The sequence below is a fragment of the Simochromis diagramma genome, unplaced genomic scaffold (assembly GCF_900408965.1).
Source record: "Simochromis diagramma unplaced genomic scaffold, fSimDia1.1 OVJJ01000753.1, whole genome shotgun sequence".
Classification (NCBI taxonomy): Eukaryota; Metazoa; Chordata; class Actinopteri; order Cichliformes; family Cichlidae; genus Simochromis; species Simochromis diagramma.
The window spans coordinates 5,933,017-5,960,520 of NW_024387523.1; the positions used below are offsets into that span (position 1 = coordinate 5,933,017).

Below are 27,504 nucleotides of genomic sequence, written 5' to 3' on the forward strand. Positions count from 1 at the left end.
GATCCTACTATGTCTGTTCCCCCAACACCCAGGCTGCAGGGTGGGGTCAGCAACAGACACGCTGTACAACATGCACCCTGGAAGTGCAGCAAAATTAGATCACTGCCACCGGATGGCTGCGCCTGACAATCAGCAGCAGATGAGGCACTTTCACAAGAACTTATCAGGAAATCGTTGGCTTTTTTTGTTTTGTTTTTGCTTTCAGGGCTTGTCTGCACTGAGAGAGGCCTTCACAAATAAAAAAACAAAACAAACATGAAAATATCACACCTGAACTCCAGACTAAACTACGCCACAGAGCAATTTTAAAAGTCTGCCCAGCGGGCTGGTGAGGTGTTTTGAAGTAAATCAGCACTGAAGGGATAGTCCATGCCTGAGTGCTGTAGGAAGGTGGCTGAGCCTGAGTAATTATATCATTAGAGCAACTCCTCTGAAAGAGCATGTCATTTTAACCCAGGAGGAGGCGGGCAAAGGAAGGGATGAATGGTAGTAATTGTCACCCAGGGCTACATATAATTGCAGAGAGGTGGGGGGAAGGATTAGGAGCAGCCAAAGCCACTTGGTGCCGCTGGGACTGAGTCTGAGACAGATGAAGGTAAAACACTGTCTTCCTTAAGGGGGGGCCGTTAGACCTGTTAGCACTGTGGCTACACATCAAAGATGCAGATAACCAAAGGAGGCTGGTGACTTACAGCAGGTGATGTCTTCCCAAAGCTATCGCATTCGCACTGATGAAAGTTGCGACAGGAGAGACTCACGGAGTCAAGTGAAGCTAATTTACATTTGAGACCACATTAGCAAGTAAAGTGTCCTGAATAAACAAGGCTTCGCACCTGGGTATTTTCTTTTTACGTAGTTTTAGCTAAAAGCTAAAGAAACACCTGTTTGGAAAAAAAAAAAAGCAATTACAGTATCATATTTTTGCCCAATAAATAAATAAGGGTAATCAATTGTCACTTTGTATCACTCCGCTTCTTCTTCACAGAGTCCGCTGAAATAAGTTCCGAAGCTTTGACTACTTTTCTGAGAGTTTAAAGTTCAACTCACCCGCCTCCTCGAGCAGACTACTACCAAAGAGTATCATTCCACACCAAAAAGCGGAAAACCGAAGTAGCTCCATTTAGACTGTGCGCTGCCCTCTTTCTCATTAATTTGCCGAAGCCTTGACAGCGGGTTAATATCCAGTCTCCGCGGACTTTCTTCGGCCCGCCTGTTGCTCCTTTTTAAACGCCTTCACGGCTCCGGGAAGACGAAGGAAAAGAAGCAGATTGGGTAAACACAAGGCAGGACTTACCCTATATGACTCACAGTATGTGCGCATTTCATGAAACAGGAAATCTTCAGAAGGGGTTGGACAGGTTTTTTTCCTCTTCTTCTCGTATTCTTTTTTTTTTCTTCTTGGTCAGGCTCATGCGGCTCTGAAGCATGTCATTAAGAGGCTGAAAACCAGCAGAGCAAGACTAGAAATGACACGCTCAAAAAATAGCTTAACCGCCTATAGGCTTTTAAGTCAATGCAAACACCCTTTTACTTCAAAACAGTCACTTGTTGCAGATCTTATTTAGAGGTGTCAGCTTTGAAAGGTAGCTGCTGAGTTCTGTGTTTTGGATTTATTAGAGTGTTACTGCGTTTTACACAATAAAAACTCAGCACATTAAATTCACTTAAATGTCCCCATCCAAGTTTAAAGTTTAAATTGCGTTCCTCTGCTGCTGCATGATTTTGCTGGAGAGGTTCCAGGCCCACGGTTTGTCAAGGATGACATGAGAAGCTGTGAGAGTATCTTTATATCTCACAGTGTTGGTTTTTATTGAAGACACACAGAGGTTAAGTCCACTATAACACCGATAAATTACTGGTCTATTGCCAGGGTTTTGCAGACATGCGTTTGCTTTTGCTTTTCCTCTGCATACTTGAGATGTGATGTCAGGTTTCAGTTCTGACCCTGTAACCCTTTGGCTTATAACTCTTTTTCTTTTTTTCCTTTTTTCCGAGCTGTACTTTCTATAACCACCAGCTCAGTGAACTTTATTAGCACCTCTTATATTACTTCTGGCAAGCCGGCTTCAGTGTAGGTGCAGTGTTGAGTTTAAAAAGAAAAAAACATCAGAAGATGCCTCAGAATAATGATCATCATGTTTTGAGATGGTCTTCAGTGATAGTTGACTGTACATTTTAGGCATACAAATTCTAATACAGGAGGTTTTAATGTACTCTTAAATAGTATGGTGCATTTATTTATTTTTTTCATATTTGCTCTTAGTCAGTGGGTGTGGGTGTTTAGGTTTACACAAGTCTGTGCACGTTTTTATTCAAGCCTGCATGGCATTCAGCCACCCGGCACTGCATGATGGGGTCCAAGCCACAAGGTGGAGACCCCACAGCGTTGTGAGGCAGCTCCCCACAGATCATACAAAACCTAAGTAGATCACAACATCCTGCTGAGTGACCACAGCACCCGAACAAAACGCCTTCAGAACTTTATAAATATACTCTGTACCAAACTGTGTGATTTTATCTGCCTTTGCGCTACAGGAAGCACAGCACACTCAAGTGTGCCAAGAAAGGCTTATTTACACTTTTAGCCCCCCCTCCCTAAACCTTGCACAAGTTTCTCCATGCACGTCTACCTTTGAATTATTTTTTTTCCTAGTTCATTGCGCAAACACAGATAAACAAGCACCAGGTAAACATACAGGTGCTCGCCGTTCTCGTAAACTTCTCTGGTCAAGTGAAAAGATCAACAGACCAGCCTGATAACAAATCTCTGGATTCATGCCTTGGGATAACACCGGTGGCAAACACGCACTGCATGCATTATAAAAGGCTTTTCGGGGATGTCAGTCTCTTTGCACATCTGTGTCTCTGTAGTTAAAATAATGATAAAAACAAGTGTGGTGTCTTTCCCACACAGGATTTTCTGCATAAAATGTATGCTCATTTCTTAGAAGATCCGTTCCCCCGCATGTGCCCACCGGAAGTATTACACAAAAGGAGATGACACACGGGGATATTGAGTCATTACTAAGTGCTAAGCTGAGGAGAAGGCAAGTACTCAAAGTGAGGAAGATGCTGAATTGCAGATCGGGTCAGTGAGCCACTTTAATAGGTACACCTATTTAACTGCTTGTTTAAAAAATAAATGATTTTTAACAATATTTTTTCAGCTGTTTGTTAATGGAAATCTCTAATCAGCCAATCACATGGCAGCAACTCAATGCATGTAGACCTGCGCCAAATGAAACACTAAGGTTCAAGCCTGAGTATCTGAATGGGTATCAAAAGCGGTTTAAGTGACTGTGAAAGTGGCATGTTTTTTAGCACCAGATGACCTGGTGGGAGTATTTCAGAAGCTGCTGCTCTACTGGGATTTTCCCACATAACCATCTCTGTGGTTTACACACAATTTCTTCTTTTTTGGACCGATACTCACTGAGCCGCAGTTCTCCCAGTGAAAATGCCTTGTTGTTGCCAGAGGTCAGATAAGAAGGCCAGACTTCATTAAGCTGATAAGAAGGCAACAATAACTAAACTAACTACTGGTTACAACCAAGGTATGCAGAAGAACATTTCTGAACACATGACACATGGGACCTTGGAGTAGATGGGCTATAACAGCAGGAGACCACACTGGGTGCCATTTTTGTCAGCTAAGAACAGGAAACAGAGGCTACAATTCACACAGGCACATCAAAACTGGGCAACAGAAAAATGGAAAACATTTTCCTGCTCTGATGAGTCTCGATTTCTGTTGCAATTTTCAGGAGATAGGGTCACAATTTGTTGTAAACGTGAATCCGTCCTGCCTGGTATCTGTGATTCACACTGCTGCTGGTGGTGGTGCAGCGGTGTAGGGATATTTTTTGACACAATTTAGACCACTTAATACCAACTTAGTATCATTTAACCCCAAAGCCTGCCTAAGTATAGTTTCTGACCATGTCCATCCCTTTAAAACCACAGTATACCTATCTGCTGAAGGCTGTGTCACAAAGATCAAATCATCTCAAACTTTTTTCTTGAACCTGACAATGATATACATGACAATTACCAAACAAACAAATATACTACTAATATCTTATAGTCTTAAGTTTTAGGTTAATGTAAATATATTTTTTAAAATCTGCTGGCGAAGCAAAATGGGCGAGAAAATTCACTCACAAGTGTTTTATTAACCAGGATTTTTGTTGCTGTAGGAGTCAGGATGAAGAAATGTTCTCACAAAGAGCAAACCTCCTTAATAGAATTTGTATTTTGTCCAGTTTTTACAGACATATCATCAAGAAATCTTGATCTCCAGGTCACCTTCAAGGTTGGTGATTCATAAAAATGCTTTCTAGCCTTTAGGGTGTATGGACTTGTATCTGAACAGATTCCCTACTGCCTCAGCAGAGGAGGTTTAGTCATACTTCTTTGGGGTGTTGTTGGCACAGCAGTTATAAAAGCAAGCAAGCTGCAAGCCACCGACCTCATGCTGTCTGTATATACAACCTACTTTCAGTCAGGACTTTGTTACAGGATAAAATGCTCAAGTTCTGCTTATGCCAAAGGAAAAACTGCAGTCCCATGAGAGCAGCAATGTGTATTTGCACAACAGAAAGAAATTTAATGCAACTTGCAAATTGCTGGTGAGAATAGTGGCAAAAAACTAAAACAATTGAGTCATTTTGAATCAGTATCTTCTTCACTTGAATTGCACATGATTAAGATGCCTGCCTACGCAACGGGAATCTGAAATCTTTCATTAGCTTGTAGATGTCAGCCTGTCAGGTGTCTGCGCCTCAGGATGTGCCTCTTCAATCCTTCAGATGCTACTTTTGCCCCAGAGATCTCAGATCCTCTCTTACAGTATTACAGTCAAACTGCACCAGTTACAGTACAGTGTTGCTTTTTTAGGGTTTCAGGTTTTTTTAAGGATTAAAATGACTGCATACTCCGAGCTAAAGAAGCACTGAGAGTGAGCAGCACTCCCCCATAACTAATGATCTAAATCTGAATGTTGGGTGGGGGTGGGGGTGTTTACTTGCAATTCTGTTAATACATCTTCCTAACTACCAGATAGGCTGTAGTCTGGCACACATGGGGTACACACCAGACTGGTCGCCGGTTCATCGCAGAGCTAACAAAGATAGACACACAAGACATACAGTTCACAGCCACAAGCGCACCTACAGCCAATGGACCGTGGAAAATGATGCAACCTGAGAAAAAAAGAAGGGCTCCAGACCAGCAGATTCAAACCAAGAGACTTCCCTGCACTGCTGTACCTCCCCTTCATGAACCTCCACCTGGTATTACACCACCTGGGGAACCTGCAGTCAGCTGAGACCTTAGAAGTCACTTGGATGAGTGATGAAACGTTTTTTCTGCCACTGAAAACGCTATGTCCAGTTGAACAGAATCAACATTTTGGGCTCCACCTGGTAATTTTTGCTTAATCTTGCTGACAAGGAAGGTTTCAGTAAGTATTTAATAGTGAATCTTAGGGCTGGAAACAGTTTGGCGACCTCAACACAATCACCACGGGAATTATTCCCTGACGAGTCGGCGAGTGGCGGTCGGCAAGCAGGTATAATTCGTTGCATAGCGGTATGCTGCTAGCAGGTTTCCACAGTTGCCTTGCAGTTTGGATGGAAGATGTTGCTGACATGTTCGTGCACACTCGTCGAGTGGTAGTGAAAGTTTAAAAAGTGCCATGCGAAATATTTTTAAAGTAAAAGTAAAAGTTGCACCTTTTAAAAGGTTTTGGCTATTAACTTTAATATACACACAAACTACACAGATGTGCAACAAACATACCCCATATGGTGAAGATAGGTAGGTAAGGTAAAGCACAAAATAACGTTTTACTTCATAAGTTCATGCACTTTGCCACAAATTTTGCTCAGTGCTCAGGAACTGTGAGGCAGACATGTCCTGCACGAGGGTCACAGAGTCACACCTAACAGCTTTAGTGACACAGTTACATGGCCACAAACAGTAACACATGTTCCCACACAATGGCTTGGCACAGTTTTCTTGGTACCACTGGCGAACCTAAGGAAGTCGAAATGGCCTATTCTGACAACAACAGGCTCTCTCTGTCTTCTCCAACCGCTGTGAACAGGCTTTGTCCTTCAGCATTAGTCAGACGCTGTGAAGGAAGGGAAAGTTTATCTTGAAGGCTCCAAAGGTTACAACCTTTGGTATCACATCACTTTTAGGCCTATTGTTCCCAGGCATAAAATTGATATGTGTCTCAAACTGTGCCAAGACTTGTTTTAGAAAGAGAAGCAAACATGTGAACAAACGCTGCAGCATGTGACTCCCCTTTTCTGTGTCACAGGGAACATCCTGTTGCTCTGTTTAGATTGTGTTCAATGGTGAAGCAAAAGACGTGAGATGAAACAACAACAACAACTTTTATCTGTACCCAGCATGCGTGTACCTGTGTAAATCCAGGCTAACCGCACTGAGGATTGCATACACTTACGTAACACAGCGTTGTGGTAGTGCTATTAATTGAATCACAATGTAAATGTGAAAACAGACCCTTATTCTAAAGTAGCAAGACAAGAAAGCAGAGAAAAGAGAAGATGAAACAGCAGAAAGAGGAGAAAAAACTAGGAAAGACAAAAACCCACCAACATGTCAGCTGATATTGTTTGGAAACCATTTCTTCCCTTAGAGCATAATGGCACACATCAAGCGTTTCAGCGGCCCTCGCCACAAATGGCTTTCATTGATGTATGTAACTGCTTAAAGGAGGATTGCACAGCCTAGGCTTAAACCAGCTTCAAGTCTGTCCTGTCATTGGCCTGTAACTACATCTGTGGTGCAACAGAGCAGAGAGAAGATGATGAAGATGATGGTCATGGCATTCTTCAAACCAAGATTACAGGGAGCGGACCATTTAAGCAAAGAGGGGAAAGATTCATTTGCCCTGCTCTCAATAAAATGTTTCAATATGGGTCCCTAATGTGGCTGGAGATACGGTTACACACATGCATACTCAAGGTGGTTCATGCTGAGAGGTATTGCGTGCTGTTTATCGGAGAATTTCATGCATACTAAAAAGGAAACGTATGCTTTGTATCCGATCTCTGCAGTGATGAAAGATTTATTTTGTTTGGGTTTAACCTTTTAGATGCTACCTTTAAGATTAGGCTTACGTGTTTCTGTATGAGTGACACTAGAATGCATAATTAGAATGTCATTAGTTTTGCATTGGGATTAAAACATGCACTTTAAAGCTGCAAAAATGATTACTGTGAAGGAGGCATCCCATCGAAATGCAGTGATCGTATCACTTTCCTGTTCTTTACTTTAGATCATTTTAGTGGTTTATTGGATTTTTATTATCTCGCTTTACTTTCTTGCCCTCATTGGTGTCATTTTTTATGAACCAGCTTTTTTATTTGTATAATAGAAAAAAGCAAAACCTTCACCAAACATAAAGAATGATTAGAACCCATCCTTTATTATTGCTAACACTCAGAGTTTACAGAGGTCAGCTGGCTCATTTTGACTTATGGCAGTAGGAAGAGCACGTAATAAAATTAATGACAACTGAAAAAGCTATTTGGACCTAATGGTTTACTTCGAGGCAACGTTAATATGAGTAAATCAAACTCAAACTACTGTGAAAAGAGGTTGCGCCTATTCTCGGGTTGTCTGGGAGTAGCCTACATGTGGACCTAGATTCACTGCATACAGTCATTGTGTGAAAGCAGTTTTATTAATATGTTCTTAAATTACTTAAAAGATAAACCTCTTCTTCTTCTACTGGATTTCTAAGCTTCAGAACTTGAAATGTCAGTGGTCCAATGCACCGTGAATAAAAAGAACTTTATGGTAATTTATTGATCAACCTAAGGCAAAATTGAATTGCTTTCATTTCAATTCAATTTTGTCTTTATAGCACCAAATTACAGCAACAGTTGGCTAAAGGTGCTTTACATTGTGAGGTAAAGACCCTACAATAACACAAAGAAAACAGAGAAAACAGCCAAATCATATGGGCAAGCAGTTTGGCAAGTCGGGAGGTAAAAATCCCTTCTAACAGGAAGATGCCTGTGGTGGACCCAGACTTGGGGAGTGGCAGCTATCTGCCACGACCGGTTGGGATTAGGGTAGGAAGACAAATATTTGAGAGGTATAATATTTGGAATAAATGCTACATTTAGCTTTTAACTGCAGCGGAAACACATAATATTTCAGCTAATTTCCATAATGTGGCACTGTAAACCTTAAACATCCCACATCCACCCACAATGTTAATACAAAGGTTCTTAGTATAGTAGATGTGCACAGAATAGAATTAGACTGTTGTGAAATTGAAGTGGTGTTCAAAAAATTGTTAAGAAAATTTGTCCTCCTAATCTTTCTCTATTCCTGGAGGATTTAAGGTCCGAGTGCTTATCTGGTTACACGGGATGTACACATGGATCGAGAGAACTGCATTCACAAAGACGTGGAATCGTCCGCCTTTCAAAATGCATCCAATGAGCGCGCCCAGTGATTGTGGTTTCCTGAGTAAAGCCACTTCTAATAAACATTCAACATCAGAGTGTTTGAAGGGCAAGTCCTCCATGATCTCAGTGGCTGTGTGCATTTTTACAAACATCTGCAGAATTCCTTGATCAGACCAAAGATTCCCCTGTGTGCTTCCCATGGGAAAGGCTTAGCCGAAAGCCCCAGATGAAACAACGCTGCAGCCAAATGAGGTTTCCGCAGTAACAAATGGCAACAGACAGTATATTAATGTCACACACAGAGGCCTCCCCTACCCAGAGGGATCCCTTTGGAGTCACGCGGACTCCTAAAATACTACTACAAAAAGATCACTTTGGCATTAAAGGCAAAGTTAGAATAATAATTGGTTTGCTGACATTTATCCTTTTATTAAAAGTCAAATAATGTATTTATCAAATAACTCTTTAATCTGCTAGTTATGTGGGGGCCTGTAAATGTAATTGGAAGCCACTGTGTTCTTCTAATCTTGTGATAATTGCCAGTTTTTATAGGTTTCGCTACAAATTTTAATCCTGTGATCTCATATCACAAATGTTGTTTGAGCACCATTTCGCTCATTGTAATGATAAAGAGGAATTTTAAAGTATATTCAGGTTTTAAAGAAAAATGGAAATTCATAATCCATAAAAGCCCGGACCTCTGCTGAGCCGAGGCAGATCCAAAACCACCTAAATCCTCAAACCCCCCCCCCCCGTCACTATGATGTGTGTCTTGTCAGGCGAAGACAGGAACTTTCTGCAAACTTCTCTCTGCTAATCGTATTCTTGCAGCTTTCTTTGATCTCAGGCAAACAGCTACATAGAATGCCACCTGAAAACATCCATCATACAATACAGTGTAACCGCTACAATGCTTCCTCTGAGTATGGGGTGGATGTGGTTCCTGGTGGGTACATGCTGGGTGTGCCAACACAGGAAACAGCACTCATCCTGTGCCACCTTCTGCTCTTGTTGCAGGCAGGAAATACCAACATGACCCGACACTGATAAGCACGAGGAGCTGAACCGTGGCCACGTGGTAAACATTGTAAGACAATAGAGAAACTGTATATTATGTATTTATGTGTAAGAGTGAGAAAGCAAGAGATGTTATCTGTGTCTATACCAGCATATTATTGCAGACTAATTCCATCTTAAAATGTTATTGTTTCTGCCTCAAACTGCACTTTAGTGCTGCTAATGTTGTTTATTAAAGCGAGCGGTGAACATGATGCGTTACAGACTTCAGTTGTGTTCCAGCGTTATTGCAGTAGATAAACACTTGTAATACTCTCACCCCAGAGAGTGTGAATGTGCTCTAAATGTGTTTAACATCCACTACGCAGTCAGCCAACACGTTCGTCCTCCTGGCCCGCTGAGAAATATGTCAAATATTTTAAGATGCACTTGAAAAGCGACGCTGTGACGTCAACAGACCAAATGGATTTAATTTAACGCCTCATTCCATAAGCTTTCCCTCGCCGGTTTGTAAATTTACCATGACTGCGAACATACGTTTATTCTCAGCCACTCCGTGGAAATTGGAGTCGATTCTCAGGCTCTCGTGGACGACTTTGATGATAGAGAACCTGCTCGCAATTTCTACTTTTCTAAGCAAACTTTGCACGACACAGTGCGAGATTGAATCTCTGTGTGTTCCCTCGTAGCCCGCGCATCAACACAGCACGCACATGACAAGAAAATTACAACCCTCCCCTAAAAGAGCCATTGTAGGCTTTATTCAGTGCAGCCACTGTGCTGCAGTCGCGTATAGTGCAGCTAATGATGCTCAGAAGAAGCTGCTGGTGAAGTATCACAAAATACTCTCCGGTGGATACAAAGTGTGTTGATTTTCACATGTCAAGGTTGAATACGGTTCAATGAACTTCTTTCAGATTAAATTGACTTTTTCCATTTGGACAAGATTTCACATTCACTCATTTTCCCCATCACATCTAATGAAGTTCATTTTGGCTTTTGGACCGAGGCACTTCTTTTTCTTTCTTTTTCATTGCCAGATCCCAGTGAGCTTATCCAAACAGAGTGACTGCCAGGTATCTCGCTGTGAGGAATTTCCTTACAGAGCACCCCCCCCGCCACTGACTCTCCTGACACCAGCACGATTTAGACATTTCGGGAAATCAGACTTCAGCTTCCAGTTCTGCTGTGGTGCAACAGCGAGACACCGGGGTTTTGATTTATTAATCATTCTGGGTGGAATTTCATCAGAAAGTCTAGTTTTAAATATGATGTTCTCAGACAAATGACGCTCTCACAGCGAGTTACTGGCCATGCAATGAAGATGAAGGCATTTAGATGAAAAATACATTCAGCACTGGCTCCTTGGTGTCACGTTTATATTAACTAACAAAGATGATGCTTATTTTTTAGAAGAAATACAGCCGGCAGAGTTAATTTCAGAAGCAGAAACGACTTACCCGAGTCTTATCTTCCACTGCTAAATGTTCCCGTCTCTCCTGTTTAGTTCTACATCACATAGGGGAAGAAAGAGTGTGTTTGCCACATTGTTTAAAAAAAAGGGTCTTACAGCATAATCAGCTGCTGCATGCACAATACCAACACTGTCAGGGATGTGTTGGCCTCTGCTGACATGGATAACACAGCCAGTCTTTTCTTTGTTAAGGCTGCTCTTTCAAGCTGTTCTCTGTCTCTGGCTGTAAAGATCAAAACTCTGAATGCTTTAAATGTTTCAGAAGAATGTTGAAATTTTGCATGTTGGACAAGAAAGTGTGTTCATGGCTCTTTTTTGTAAAAAATACAAGATTAAGAAATCCAAGGGCATTCAGAAAAACCAATATATTACACTGAATCTGCAACATTTATAGGCCTCTCTCTCTCGAGCAGAAGAGTGGACATAATCTGTTATGCCTAGGGCATAATAGATTAGCAAAGGAAGATTTCCTTAAATGTGCTTTCAGTGCGTTAAGATTAAATTTTGAGTGGGAGTAGGAAGAGCAGTCCACAGCGATCCATTCGGGAATATATATTCTGGCATAATGTGTTCTACATAAAAGCCCATTTTCCCCACAGCAGCCCATTTTCATGCACACTGGTCCTGTCCTAAAAAAACTGCAGAGGAAATGGCCCACACTGCGTTTATTTCCAGGACATCCTCTGCGGTCCAGCCTCATTAAAATGCATCGCCGTCATGGCTCAACTTATACTTTAAGTTGCTGCCTAAGCGCTTTGTTTCAAGTGGAGCTGGCAGGTGCACTGAAATTTTAACCTGAGCGCGGAAGCACGTGAGATGAAAAGGTTAAATGTATCCGATCTGATGATCGTGACAGAGAAAAAAAGGGAGAAAGAAGAGCGTATGTGCATGTGTGTGTGTGTGTGTGTTGGTCCATCTGGCTTTATCGTGGGGAGGTTTTCCATTTGACCCTGTCTGCATTATCTGACTGCTGACCCGACTACAAGAACAATGACAGCAGTGGCTGTGCATTGCAGGATTGTTGTATTGTAGGAGCAGGAAAAGCTCCCGCTGGTTGCTGCTGTCTAGAGGAAAGCGTGTGGTTCAATGAAGTCAGCCACAAAATTACAGCTCACCCTCGTGGATTGTTTCATTTAAAGCGGACCTATTGTGTCAGAGACAGTTAGCGGTGTGCTCAAAAAGGAAAATGTTGCAATAAAGTATGCAAAATATTTCAAGATAACAGTTTGCATGACTATACATGCAATTTCCTAGGTCTGACCCATCTTATTATACCTGGAATGACTGTAAGCTGTTATAAGACTAAGGAAGAGACCGTTTTTGCTTGGATGGGTTAAAACATCAGGACAAAGATGAGAATATTGATATTAAATCAGCACGTCAGCCAAATTTGTGTTATTTTAAATCGTTTCACTGCTCAAATATTGGCTGTTCTGTGGTTTCATATGTGTGTTTGCCTTTCCAAAAAACCCCAAAAAGTCACACGCTGTAATATTTTGTTGGATTGTCTGAAACTCGAAGATCATTTCAATAAGCTTATGCAGTTTTACAGCATTTATTTCCATCTAGAGTTGATCTATCCAAACCTGGTAGCTTTAAAAAAAAAAATAAAAAATCACATTTTGTGGCCCACCTGCAGTACCATCATGGCACACCAGGGGGCCGCAGCCCACACTTTGAGAATCAGCATCGATAAGCCATCCTGTAATCCTGAGGAGGTTAGAAATCAGATTCACTCTGTCTTAGTGTATTAAAATATTATTAAAGAAAATGACCAAAGGAAAGAACATTAAAAAAAACGGACTGGCAGTGAATTTTTAGGTCGGATCTGGAAGGAGAAGTCCTACAAGCAGCCTGCTCAAATCTTGCTTCAATATAAATCTAGTCAGAAGGAGGACAGGTGCAAGGTTTCTCTCAGTCCAAAAGCAGGTGAGTAAAGTCGATCCAAAACTCTGCCACTCATAGTAAACAGTCCAGAGTTTGTACCAAACAGAAAGAAGAAAAACAATAGTGTTTGTGTTATATTATGATCTAATATGATGTTATGTTCAGCGTAACGGAGCTCTATCTCACAATTTCTGTAACTCTGGGAAAATCCTGTTTCAGGGAAGCCTTTCAGACTTGTCAAAGACGTGTTAGGATGCAAGCCTCTCTTTCAACTACATCTGATATTCTTGTCTGTATAGCTGAGTGTGAAGACATGAAAGCGTGTATTAGCATGCACCTTACAAGTAGGTAGCCCAAAACTGAACAGTGTCCCACTGGTTTCAAATGGAGAAGGGGAAGAGGCTTAGCTTGAGACCCTTCGTGATTTGGTAGTTATTTGTTTTTTGCTTATGTCTTACAGTTAAACATTTGAGAACGCCAAACAGATTTGAATATTAGACAAAGACAGCCTGCGTGAATACTGATTAGGCTCTCACCATGGAGTCCCAGAGCTTCATAAATGGTTTCTAACCCTTTCCAGACAGATAGATGTCAGTGACTTTGTTTTACAGTTGTTCTTTGTTTACAGTTATTGAAGCTAAACCACTTCCCCTTCTCCATTTGAAACCGGAGAGATACTGTTGAGTCAAACCTTTTTGTAAGTCACATGGTAGCACAAGCTTTTATGTCTTCACGCTCAGTTTTACAGACAGAAATGTTAGCAGAAAAAAAAGCACTGCAAGTCAGTGAGGAAGTTTGCCTAGCAGGGCTTTGTAAATAAAGAAAGGCATGATATATTTTACCTTTGGCAAAAGACAGGCTATATTTTTCCACTGCATTTAGTCTTTATGCTAAACTAAGCAAACCACTTCTGGCTTTAGCTTCATATTCAATATATGATTATGCTAAAGTCTTTTCATCTAACTGGTACTCTTTGTTCAGCGGTGCCAGTGAGCAGACTTCTTTACAGGTTTTACTACATAAACACTTGGAAAGTTAATTTGAGACTTTTCTGGTCTTTCTCATAACCTCCCATCGGCAGTGATAAATGAAGACTCCACATAGACTATGTTATACAGACTATATATTTACAGTGACTACACATCCAGCCCCCCCTCTTTCATCTAATGAGGCTCCGAATTCCAGATGTTCTGACTGCAGCAGTTGCCAGCTGTATCCGTCCAGTGCATCACCACTTCCCATACCTCTGCTGTCTCTGTCTTCTTTTCAGTTTCTGTTCAGATTCTCATGAAATCTTTTTTGTACTTTTCATGGAAAAGCACTGAGGAATGTCCTGGCATTCGGACACGGCATCATTAGCCACAGTCTGCACACTGCCAGCTCCATCCTGCACGTCTTAATCTTCACCGCTGTGTACACTTGTTGTCCAGCTGGCGCCATGGCAACCAGGCTACATTTTAGTAGACCTTTGCTATGCTATCTTGAGTTAAAGAGGAATACACAGACATTTGGGCAGAAAGGCAGGAGGAAAAGCAGTAAAGAGAAGCATTAAAACCAGAGCACATAAAGCAGAGCACTGTGGCAGAGGGTGGATGAAGCACTTCTGCTCTGTTGTTCTTCAGTGATTGTCTGTGTATGATGTTCAGCCCTTAGCACTCACCATTAGCCATTTACAAGCTAAACCAGAGAGTGTACTGCTTGTCAGAAGAGAGGCCCGACTTGCTTAAATATTGGAATATATTACAGTCATAACAGTGTTATTAGAAGCAAACCAAATCACTCATGGCAACATAGCTGGGCCAATGTCCAAACACATGAAATAAAACAACAGCATAACACACTATTCTTATATAAGCTCCAGGATAAAGCTGATTTTTAGAGGATAGCAGATGTTTTAGGCTCAGTTCCTATGGTATTCATGTGGCAGCCAGAACTGACCACCTTTTACATGGGTTACAGCATGCACTCATGTGGCCTTTTCCATGCCAGGACATCAAAAACATGAGTATTTAATGGGTACAGATGATTTCTTTTGGGAAACTGAAAGCACTGTGGACTGAGAAAGTATAATTATGCAACAAATTAAAAAGAAACGACCACCAGTCGATAGCATGTGTTTTCAAGAGTGCCAACAAACTCAATTTTTCAATCATGTTTCGTATTTTTTTGCTATCGTTATCGCACACAGCATTACAAAAACAAACAAGTGGCGCCCCCGCTAACAATCGAAAAGCTCGTCACTGCAGAAGAGCAATTCAAACTGGAGTAATAAACCTGGATGACTGAGTTTATAGTCGTCTCGACTTATCACCTCAAACTGGTCTCCCTGAACCCACTGTCATGTTCAAGAAACCAGTTTGAGATGATTTGAAGTTTGTGGCGTGGTGTGTTATCCTGGTAGGCTCACGTAGGCTGTGGTGTTTAAGCAAAGCTTAGTTGATGCTAAGGGGTGCAAAGTGGGGTCATGAATATATCTCCCACAATAGCAGCCAGAACCAATGATAGAAGGCAGGATGGATCCATGCTGCTTTCACCAAATTCTGATCCTACAATCGAGAATCAGACGAGACGAGAATTTCTTCTATTGTTCAGTTTTGGTGAGTCTGTGTGAACTGCAGCTTCACGAGTGGATGGAGTGTGTGTGGTCTCCTGCTGCTGTAGCCTTTGTCCATTAGGAGTTCATATGTTGTGCTTTCAGAGGTGTCCTTCTCACCTAACCTGGTTATGCTTAATTGTTTATTTGAGTTACTTCTACCTTCCTATCAGCTTGAAACAGTCTGGCCATCCCCCTCCGACCTCTGGCATCAACAAGGTATTTCCACCCACAAAACCACAGAGACCCACAACCCCACAGATTGTTCTGTGGAAAAATCCCAGCAGATCAGAAACATTTCTGAAAAACTCAGAATCAACCACCATGTCACGTTCAAAGTCTCTTAAATCACCTTCATTTCTCGTCCTGATGCTCAGTTTAAACTTCAGCTCGATCATGTCTTTGTGCCTAAATGTGTTTTCGCCACGAGTGGCTGATTAGATATTTGCATTAACAAGCAGGTGAACAAGTGTACTTAAGATGTCAAATGTAAACCCAAAAATGTAAATGCAGCTTGAAAACACTAAAACACCATACAAATAACAGAAAAGAAGATTTTCTGACCTTCGTATAAAACACTGTATTTATTTCAGCCTCGATGCTGCGACACTGTCATACTGGTGCTCCAGGGCTTTCCTGGTGAGTGTGTTCTTACTGGAAAAAGTCTGGTTTTTCAGAAGAAAACGACCAGATGGTTTCCAGGAAAAATTCTTAGACATATATTCAGCGCCAACTGGTCGCTGGGCTAATCTTTGCACAAACACGCAAACAAATAATAATGTAAAATTAAGTGATAAATTCATGTGGGTTCACTAAATTCCTAAATATTACAACAGTGCAGACAAAGGCACGAGCCAAAGGTACTTGGAGACGTCTACAAAGCTCTGTCTGTAATCAGAAAGCTAAAAAACAAAAACATTTTCTATCTTGCTTCATAGTTTTAGCCATGATTATCAGAATGAACTTTAGGACAGGTTCAATTATCACCACTTAAACAGTCTTTTCTGCTTGTCTAAAACTAAAAAATTCTCATTGTTTTTCAAACTTGGTTGTGTTTTTAATTTTTGGTCAGGTTTGTCCATTTCTTCTTCACAACCAAATATTTGAGTTACATAACAATCTTACTTCAGCTTTTGAGAATTTCCTGTCTGGAACAGCCACAGGAGTTTCAGAAGAAATGTTTTCGTCTGCTTCTATAACCAAATCAATGGTAACCACTTCTGCTTAGATAAATAGAATTAAAAAAGGGCTTTTCTAGTAATTATTTAGCTGTTTAACATGTAACACTGTGTGCCAATGAAAGACAGATCTCACCATTACTGAAAATAAGTCATTAATGATCTATAATGAAAGGCTCCATTGATCAATAATTGTCAATTAATGTACCCCCCCCCCCCAAAATAAATAAATAAAAATAAAATAACATAAAGAAGTTAAATCAAAACAGAGCTTAAAGAGGACAAAATGTTCTGCAGACACCTTTCATGTTACACATCATCAATTTCAGCGTGTGACCCTGTAACACTGCACCTCAGCTGCGACGAGACTTTCGGTCTGAGCGTGTTGAGTCACACGTTTTACTTGAAAAAGTTGAATTTTTCATAGGAAATAAGACCAGACAGTCCCAAAGGGAAGATTTTCAGACATTTAATCTCTGCTTTTGGCCGTTTTGCTCTGCTTTGTCCCGAGGCCTTATCTGTGGCTCGCACATGCCCTCCTGCGCACACTTACGCAGATAAAAACTGATACAAAAAATGGGGTCATAAATTCTTGTGGTTTGGCTAAAAAATACAGACATGCTTGAACAGAAGTTGGCACATGTAGACATGTACAGCACATGTGGGAGCACTTAAGAAATTTTTAGCCCCCCCCCCACCTCTTACTTCGGCTCATGTTGAGTTTCTTTGTTGTTCATGAGTGGGTTAGTCTGCCGCAGCCATAACATGTGTAATGTACCAGAACTGCACACATTAGAAAATGTTCTGCTGGTCTCCAGAAGCGCAGCAGCGATGCTGGTAAGTGGGTCTGAGTAAGTAAAAAAAAAGAAATGTTCAGTCCCGTATATCAACTCAAGCTGTGTAAGGTGTGTAGGTGTGCATGTGCAGGGCATGGACCACTGACCCAGAACAATCAGCGCTCATTTCTTTGCTCTGCTTATAGTCCACAGTACTTTGCAGAGTGTTAAATCCAGAACCGCCCCAATCAATCAACACCAACCTTACAAAGACTCCGACACAGCGCTTCTAACGTATTTATAGTGAGTGTGGTATTTCCCCCTGCTTGTTGCCCTTAACCAAGTCCACCTCCCATTGTTATTCTTGCTGAAGAGGGCATGACATTTGGTATATGCGCCATTCTTTCACTGAGCTCTCATAACACGCTGCCTGATGAGGGCAAAGGGTTATCCAGATGACAGATGGAAACGAACACTGAGCACTGTGGAAAGCAGGAGGACCGACAGTGACATTTGCAACTTCGCCGTATAATAGAAAATGTAAGAGGAACGATAAGATAAAAGTAAATCAATTACCACATCACGCAGGACTGTAATCAAAGCTTAACAGACAGAAAGGAATAGTGCAGATATTTTAGACAACAATAAGTTTAAAAATCACCAAGATAAAAGTTCGTGAGTTCATGGGTTTTACTAGAACTTTTAAGTTGGTTTAGATAATAATATGTGACCAATTGAGAGTGTTGTTGATTTTCATTTAGATCTATGGGAGATCTATGATTTCCCTCATCTCCAAATACTGTCCAAGCCTAAGCTAAACTCATCTATTGACAGGCACTTAATTTTCCATTTAACTCAAATATTCCTAAAATTTTAGGATCTGCTCGATAGTGTTACCTGGGCCTTTAAGCTACACGTTCAGTGATCAAAGTGTAGGAAAGGGTGGTTTGCAGTGCATCACTAAAGCAAAACTCATTTTTCTTCCTATCATATATATTCCTAACACATCTGGAGGGGCAGAGGTGCGTTGAACTTTCCCTGGTGCTGAAGATATGTTTTATGGCCTCACACTGACTTACACTGAATTCCGGTTACAGTTCCACAAACCTGCTGCTGGCCCCTGGAGCATGTGTGGTCTTCGTCTTGTTGCCAGGAGGAGTGTTTATTCACCTGCACGCTCGTGCTGTAGATCACTTCCCCGGGCCTGGGAATGATAGTGAGCTATTAAGACCTCATCCTGCAGTCCTCGAGGGCTGATGGCTGCAGGTGAGAAGAGGGGAGGTGAATATTGATTTTTCCCTTTTTTGGTGATTTTTCTGCTCATTTCACCCTCCTCTCCAGTTCCTTCACTAGACAGAATATTGCATCTGTTTTGGGATTTGGAAGAAATGTTGCGTTTGTAATATAATTTTGCATTACTTACAACTTCCAATTCTACAAAAGTTGGTAACATTTAAATAAAATGTAAATAAATGTAAATAAAAACAGAATGCAATGATTTACAAATCCCATGATGCCACATTTTATTCAAAATAGAGCATAGAAAAAATATCAAATGCTTAAATGAAAACATTTTACTATTTCATAAGAAATATTTGCTCATTTTTAAGTTGATGGCAGGAAAATGTCTTTAAAGTTTAGTTTCTCAGAAGTAAAGATAGGCAGAGGTTCACCAATCTGCCCCCCCCCCCCCCAAAAAACCTAGAACAAACAAACAAACAAACAAACAGACAGAAAACAACTGCAAATTTCAAAATAATGTTGAAATTGTGTAGTCCTTGAAGATCTCCTCAGCTACAGTACATAATATTATGAAAAAATTCAGAAAGGTTGAAGAAATCTCTGTGCAATAAGGGACAAGGCCAAAAATTAGTAGTCTTATCTTCAGGCCCTTGGGCAGCACTGCATTAAAAACAGGTGTGATTCTGTCACGAAAGTGTCTGTGTGGGCTCAAAACACTCCCAAGACTCTCTGTGAACACAGTTTACTGTGCCATCAACAAATGCAGATGAACAAAGAAGATGTCGTATGTGAACACGATCCAGAAATGCTGAGCCAAAATTCAGTCACAATAGACTGAGGCAAAGTGGAAAACCTCCATACCATCAATAATGGGGGGGGGCATTAGTGCCTATGCAGCTGGCAACTTGCATAATTTTGAAAGCCACCATTACTGTAAGGTATATGGAGGTTTTAGGGTAACACGCTCCGATCCAGATGACATCTTTTTTAGGGAAGGCTTTTCACAACAATGCTAACCTGCATACTGCATTTATTACAACAGCAGAGCTTTGGGGTCCAAGAGTGCTGAACTGCCCTGCCTGAAGTCCAGACATTTATAACAAAGGAAACCCAGAACTGTGGAGCAGCTAGAATCCTGTATCAGACAAGAACGGGACAACATTCCTCTCCCAAAAGTCCAACAGCTGGTCTCTGCAGCTGGTTATTTTCTCAGTTTAAACATTTGACATGTTTTATATGCTCTATTGCAAGTAAAATATGGGCTTATGAGAGTAGCAAATCATTGCATTATATTCATCTCGATTTGTAGATGACTTTTTTTTAGGAACTGAGGAATCATGCACGTGTTTGTATTATTAAAGCTTTAAAAAAGTTCCAGTCACTCTGCTTGCTCACCTGCTGCTGCTAAAGGCTGTGGTGATTATGACTGTAGCCGTGTGATGACATGGCTGTTGCTGTAATTGTGGCTAGCAACTTGCTAGCCACAATTCCTATCAGTGCAGCGACACAACTGTGCTGGCTGAGCGCGCTGTACTGGTAACACATTTGCTAGAGCTGATCAAATACTACAGGATTAGATCTTATGTAGCAAAACAATTCTTCATCGGTAGTTTGTCCAGCATTTGCAGTACTCTCAGCAAAGTCCACACCAGCTGTAGTTGCATAGCTTTAAGTCAGAGCTACTCTCTGAGGTAAAGCAAAACAATGTTCAGAAAGACAAAAAGAGGATCTGCACCGTGACTCTTAGAGAACAGCGGCGCATACAGATCAAAGCCTCTGATCAGCTAAGCGTGTTCAGTTAGTAAATACCAGCCTTTAAAGCGCTGAGCTTTATGTGAGACTGCAGTCAATTTTAGATCCCTGTGAAAGTCAAATCACTTGACCCTTACGCTAAACTTTAAAAGCTCTAACACGCCCCTTCACAAATTCTTCAGCTTGTTAAAAACTAATCAGATAGTAAATAAACCGGCCGGCCAGCTCAGTGAAAACACAGCATCAACTTCAATCATGAGAATTTTATGTCCTTCCTTTCCCCCCCCGCTTGAGGAAACACATGTTTTCCTTCACGCTGACTTTTGATCTCGAGTTAACTCAGATGATGATTCTGGATTAATACCAATTTAATACGTTTGATTTGGCTGTCATTTCAGATTGATTATTGGACTGTGTTCCCCCCTCATTTGACTTGAAACTTAACCAGCTACTCAGTTATTATTGTAATATTATCACTATTTTTTTCCTGCTCCACCACATTAAGTGCCAATTTTTCCGCAGTTCAAAAATTGAATGAACTCAAATACATCTGAAGCCTTCACATGTGACCTTTCAAATTACAGATGAAATCAAACGGGATTGGTTTCATACGGATTAATGACAGAAAGTGGGGCGTTCACAGAATGGGGTCTCTCATCGTATCCTCAATTAACACCTATTGTCCTCATTTTATTGGGAGCAGAACCGGGCCCTTGACATAGACCCACAGCTGCGCCACCTGGGGAACAATGCCTTCTGCGCAGGCCCCAGGATCTCCTGGGACACAATTGTTTAACTAATGTCAATTGAAAACTTCAATAGGCTTTGACTGCGCTCTCAAATCCTGCAACACAATGATAGTAATCCATCATGGGAATATTGAAATGGAGCTGCTGTCAGAATGAGTGTGTTGCCACATGGGATTCTATTGTGGATGAGGGGAAAGGTATCCATGTTTTTCATTTGTTCTGTTGGTTTGAGGAGCACATCTGGCAAAGACGTTTACACCTTGTTTAGAGCGGGATGTGATGAAGCTCTTTATGTGGCCGAACAGCTTTAAACCTGCATTTGTCACTCGTTTTTGCCGCTTGGGGCAGAAGAAGCTACTTAATGACCTAATAAAGTTGATACCACCAAGACATGAGCAGGTGATTGCCTTTTTGGACCTTCAGCATACATGAGCAACATTAGCATTCAGTTGGTTAGTTAATAGACAAAAGTCTCATAAATTTAAGCATAAAATGAAACGGCTATGTTCAGCAGCCAGTCGCTAACTGTCTGTGATTTAATGCTGGGTGGGTAGAGTGCAGTGTGTTTATTGAGTTGTTGCAGAAAACAGCTGTGTGGTGATGAGAGCACTGAGCGGGAACCGAAACAGTCGAGCCAAAATAACAATAAGCTGAAAAATGTGTCTCCAAGCTGAGAGGAAACACAGAGTCAGGTGGGAATCACCACTCGCTGATTACCAACAAATTAAATAACATAACAAATATGTCATTTGGCTGTTCTGCCCAAAGCTGTTACAGATGCTGCCGGGAAACGAAATCAGTAGTGTTGTGGATAAGGTCGGACAGATATATAACTTGGTTAGGGAACGATGTGATAAAAAAAAAGAATTCAAGTTTGGGGTCATGTATTTTGGACCTCTTTAATCAAGTGATTCTGTTGCTCTTGATAACTCAGCGTGAAACCACAGGTCCAAACAGCCTTGTTCTTGTAGCTGTGAACATCAGTGTAGTAAGAAAAATGAAACTGGTCCATCTTTCAGGTTGGAGTCCTGCCAGTAGTTTAGTCAGATTATCTAAATGAGCAATTCGCAGCCCTAAAAAATATATTAATGTTAGAAATAGCACAACTCTGATTGACAACACGAGGCAGCATTTCCTTTTTTCACAGTCTTATTGCTGCTTTCTGTTTTTTTTACTCATTTAGGTTGAATCTCCATTAATAGCTTTCATTTTAACACCTTACAGGCAACTCTTTGTTTTTATTTCCCTGCCAATGGCAGGAAATCTAAAGTACTTACATACAGAGGAGTTCATGGTTGGCTCACTGACTCAAAGATGTCCTGATCCTGTGGCTGTAAAACAAGCCCAAATCATGACCCCTCCACCACCGTGCTTTGACAGTTGATATGAAGTGTTTGTGTTGTTATCCTGCATTATGTGGATTATGACCAAACAGCAAGTCATGGTTGTCTAATTTTGCTTTCATAAACTTTAACTTTTACCATGGTAACTTAAGCATGTAGAGTCTGAGATGTACCTTTTGAGGTTTTGACGTTTCTCTGAGAGTTGCATGGTCTGATTTTCTGGGACAAGACTGTGGCGTTGTATTATTATTGTATTGTAACATATGCTGAATGTTCCCGATCAGCAAACTACCAAAACTTCTGCTTTTATAGAGGCAGACACATTTACTGATGATCAGTTAATCAAGTGGATTTGATCAGCTGCTACTTTCCTACTTACTATGGAAGCAGTAAGAGTGTGTGTCTGTACTCAGTCGTTCACAGAGCCCTGAATGGCACAGGAAATCAGTCTGAAAGTGCAGCAGCCTGCTGTCAGAGCTGGAGGTCAGGCAAAACATTTATGATTTTACCTTTAACCTGTTAATGCAGCCCCAGATCTCAACAGTTAAACTAGTAAATACAGACACGTTATGATCATAGTCGCTGGCTAAGTTGTGGTAAAAATAATTAAGCTGTATCACTTTCAGCTCGTCTAAAACTATTACTATCCACTAATGCGCCCTGAATCTAATAGAGCTAGGAGGTGTAAAAATCTGAATCTTGTATTCTTCACCTAATGAGATCCATATTTAGTTTGGTGTAATGAGGCTTCCTGGCCCAGTGTTACTTTCACATATTTTCAGGATTAAACAAAAATTCTCCCTCACAGCACACAATCTCCCTCTTGGGTATTATTTAGATTTTGGCCCAGCAGTGCAGATACTCCTTTCGGTTAATTATGTCTCTCTTAGTGGAGTCTATAATAATAATAAGGAAGCACCAGGTGTGTTTGTCGGTGCTGATGATCACAGATTCCTACGAAATGCTTGCAGTGCACCTGGAAGCTCGGGATCATTAAAGGTCCCAATCAAGCTGAATTCTCCAGATCGATCGGGAATAAAATCCACTGCGTTCAACTAGCCAGAACCTGAAGCTTTACTACCCCGAGAGGTCTGTGCAGATCATTTGTTGGAGGCTGATTGATATCCTTTACAGCCAAAATAACGGTTACATCTAATTACTGGTGCTTGTTTTGTGCTGCGTGAGTCATGTTTATTACATCAGGACAATTTGGAAACTGCTGGGCTAGCAATCAAAGCACCCTGATGAAGACATGTAGCAAAACAGAGCTTATTAAAGCCTTGCTTTGTTTCGCTGCCCGTCTTAATTAACATTACACCAGTTTTTCAACATTTTTATCCGATTGTGTCTGTATAAAGCAATCCTTCACACTGAAATGACACCTTGCTGTAATATAGATGTTTGCTGTACTGTTAAAAAAACCAAAACACATTCACTCTCTCATTCATACACCTGCTCTGGATAGATTCACCGCTGTCACAGTGATGCTCCTGCCTAGATTTACCATCAATTCCCACTATCGATTACAAATGTTGCACCCAGGAACCCTGAAAGGATTGTGTTTATCCTATATAAATGTGCATCAAACAATTTGTGGAGCAAGTAGGGCATATAAATTGAACCCGCGTCCAGGCTCTTCCTTACTAATCACTGTATATATTCAGCAGATGTTTGATGACAAGGCTGGTTGTGTTGAGTACCCCCCAGTGGAGATGTCCTTGATCTGTATCCAATGTTGTTGGTGTGTATGTGTGTGTGTTTAAAGAGCTGCGTTCTCCCTCCTCTGTGAAATATACACACAAGATAACATCTGTGTTGGTATGCTGCACCCTTGTGGTGCTCAGCTGCTACATCTCTATAAGTCCAGATAAGGAGGCTGCCTGGTTCCAGGGGAGTGAGATTCAATCTGTGGCATTTCACTCGATAAAGGATCCCACTGCATTTGCCCAGATTTTACAGCCGTGTGGCGTGTGGCGGAGAAAACCATGGCACCTCGGAGGGCTCGCTCAGAGAAGTTAAATGTTTTAAATTGCTGTAAATACACATCAACAGTTATCTCTGTTGAGCACTGAGATACTTCTGGATATTCAGAGGAAAGGTGGTAGGAAGGAAGGAAAAAAGGATGGGAGGACGCTGCATCTCCTGGGAGTTAAATCATGTGCATTAAGGTGCACACACACACACACACACACACACACACACACTCAATCCTAGCAAGTCAATTGTTCTCTATTAAGACATCCTTTGTCTTAGAGTGCCGGTCTTGTTGCCTTGATCTTGTAAAGACGTCTCAGGCAGCAGCTACTGTGCAGCGGCAGTATTGACAGTACAGGCGTCCTAGGAGTCGACAAGGACAGCAATTGATTGGGCCTAAATGAGAGTGAAGAGGAAGATTGATTGCCATCGATCCACTTCCTCCTCCAGCAGAATCCTCCATCTTTGATTATGACCACTTTACGTCCAATCAAGCGTATGGGAGCTGCGATGGTGGGGTGGGGTATGGGGATCCCATCGAGAGGTATTAGCTCCATTTGCGAAGGCTGTAATTATGAGAGGATGCGAGGGCCCAAGGTCAACACGCAGCAGGTGCCATCAGCCTGGTTTATAATGACAGGGCTTCCTCTTACTTCCCACTGCAATTTAGTCATATAGATAATAGGCTGTGGGGGAGATGGTGTATCCTGTGTATGTGTGTGTGTGTGTGTTCCTTGGAGGATACTCGGTGCATAATAAATGTTTCAGTAATGATGGCTTGAGGAGAGAGAAAAAGCTAGCTGTGATGAAACACAATCATTTGTGAAGCAGAGTGAAAGATAACTGCACTCTTTGATGATTTTTTTCCACATTTTTTTATTGAAAGCTTCATCAGAGAGAAAAAAACAACTCATAAAATCCAAATCCTAACATCCACAGATGTACAGATAATTTCTCCAAGTTCACACACACTGAGCAGCGTGTGCGAGGCGTGACTGTGTCCTCCTCGGCGCTGAAATGAAGAAAAGTGGAAGAAAAAACCCAAAACAAACCAAAAAAAAAAAAAGGAGAGAAAACTAATAATAAAAAAACAACACAAAATAAACCCCCAAAACAAATTAAAAACCGCTCTGCTGTCCTAATAAATAGTTCCTCTTTTTATCTGGTAAATGAGTCCCATGCCTAATGCACTCTCTGTGCCGGCTATCTTAACATATTCGGTTGGCCATTTCCTAGTGATCATTAGATTCGGGATTTCTCAGGGAGACGTTTGAACTCCACGAGGGCTGTGCTGGCTGGCTGAGTGGCTGAGCTCCTGGGGTTGTGTGGCCAATCGATCAGCCCTCATCAAAGGTGGACCGAAGCATCAATTAAAAAGCACAGGGCCTCACTTGTGGGGAGGGAGGGGGTTAGCTGGAGCAATTTTCCCACTGCATTATATGTTCGGAGAGAGTGTGTGTGTGTGCGCAAGTGTGTGACTGTGCTGGTCTGTGATGACTTATTGAGCCACAGCTCTCCTTTACACTCGGTCTGTGAGAGTAACTCTGAACTACTGTTTTCCTAACACACGACAATCAATGAGCAATGGCTACGACTCCGTTCACGACGAATGAATCCACAAGAGCCTCGTGAAAACTGAGCGTGACGTGTAATACATCTAATGAGTTTATTCCTTTGACAGTGCGGAAGCCACACTACATAAATGATTTTCTGGGGCAGATTTAAGGAAGGCGGCAGTGATTGTGAGTAATGGTGAGAAAGGGACGGATTGGGTTTAAAAAGAAAAAGTCCTCCTTAAAGGCAGTGAAATAAGCACCTCGCCATGAAAGACTTACACCGGAGAAAACCGGGATGTAGGTAACATCTCAAGATCTGCACTTCATTAGGTATCTCAAGCTCACAGAGGATCAGAGTCAGCTTGTAGAGAGTGTGTGAACAGAAATCACACACCCTCTTTTTTCCCCCCACACTTTGCTCTGAACGCACAGTATTTTTTCATCTTCCTGCATCAAACAGAAGTTGGAAGAAAATGCTGAGCATCGGATTCGGGTTTCTTTAAGGGTTTCAGATGTGTGGGTTTTAGATATGAGACAGAGGAATGTCTAAACACAAATTTAAGTTGTTCACATCATGATTGCAGAAACTTTACGACAACTTTTGTGGCAAACTCGCAGCAACTGGTTATCCTCCTGACAGCTGAGTAGGGAAAAAAGAGGTGTAAAGAGCACCAGTAGGGCCCATAATCTGAAAAACAAGCCAGCATGGATATTACCCCTACAAACTGCTGTCCCTCCTCAGTGAGCAGGCATCACATTGGACTACAGTCCAGGGGCCTGTTTCACTAAAGCGATTTGTGAGAACCCAGATGGTAGGATTTGCAAATTATTGTTGCTTGCAAATTTTGATTCCAGCAGGACTCTCACATGCTCGTGCACCGAAGTAGCAGAGAAGGGAAAATGACATTGTCAAAACTTCTCTCAACAATGGACAATGCCTCCTTTTCTGGTCATAAGAGATCCCTCTTTCCTTCCATGTACTTTCTCATGATTAAATTTATTAAATATCTCAAAAGTAACACCCATTTTGCGCCATTTATCTGGGTCCAGGTCACGGGCGGCAGCAGTCTAAGCAGAGAGGCCCAGACCTCCCTCTCTGAAGCCACGTCCCTCGGCTCTTCTGGTGGAGCATGCATTCCCAAGCTAACCGATGCACATATTCCCCTCCAGTGCATCCTGGGCCTGCACCAGGGTCTCCACCCAGTGGCATCCTAATCAGATCAACTACTCCAGATGGATTCTTTTGAGATTATGGTGTCTTGTTCCAAATGGACGCCGGCACAAAAGCAGCCGTAACAGCGATGAACAGATTTCCGTCTAAAAGCTGAAAAGGACATACGGTGGCTACTGTGAACTTGAAGAAGAGGAAAGTCAAGTGTAACAGCGAGGTACCGCACATCACACAGAAAACTTAAAATGATGAGTGGCTGTGTACAAAAAGGGAGGGAGGTGTTGGTGTGATGGACAAAGAAGGGGTGAGAATGTGCTCCTAATTAGCACGGAGGGGGGG

At 41.6% G+C, this 27,504-nt stretch overlaps 1 protein-coding gene and 1 long non-coding RNA gene across 4 annotated transcripts in view; one reads left to right on the top strand and one right to left on the bottom strand.

Annotated features, from left to right (window-relative positions):
* The window catches only part of LOC120726583 (TGF-beta receptor type-2-like), a 21,497-nt gene extending 20,077 nt beyond the window's left edge, over positions 1-1,420 (bottom strand). The window contains exon 1 of one of the 3 annotated variants that reach the window (XM_040020261.1): positions 1,295-1,420. Coding sequence is in view for 2 of the 3 variants with exons in the window: in XM_040020260.1 (XP_039876194.1) it covers positions 271-442 (172 nt within the window). In the remaining variant the exon portion in view is untranslated. The other 2 variants (XM_040020259.1, XM_040020260.1) reach the window with 2 other exon arrangements.
* The window catches only part of LOC120726585, a 26,380-nt gene extending 662 nt beyond the window's left edge, over positions 1-25,718 (top strand). Inside the window, exons 2-3 of the long non-coding RNA XR_005694340.1 lie at positions 7,518-7,529; positions 25,705-25,718. This is a non-coding gene — a long non-coding RNA (uncharacterized LOC120726585). The remainder of the gene's footprint in view (positions 1-7,517; positions 7,530-25,704) is intronic.
* The last annotated feature ends 1,786 nt before the right edge of the window (positions 25,719-27,504 follow it).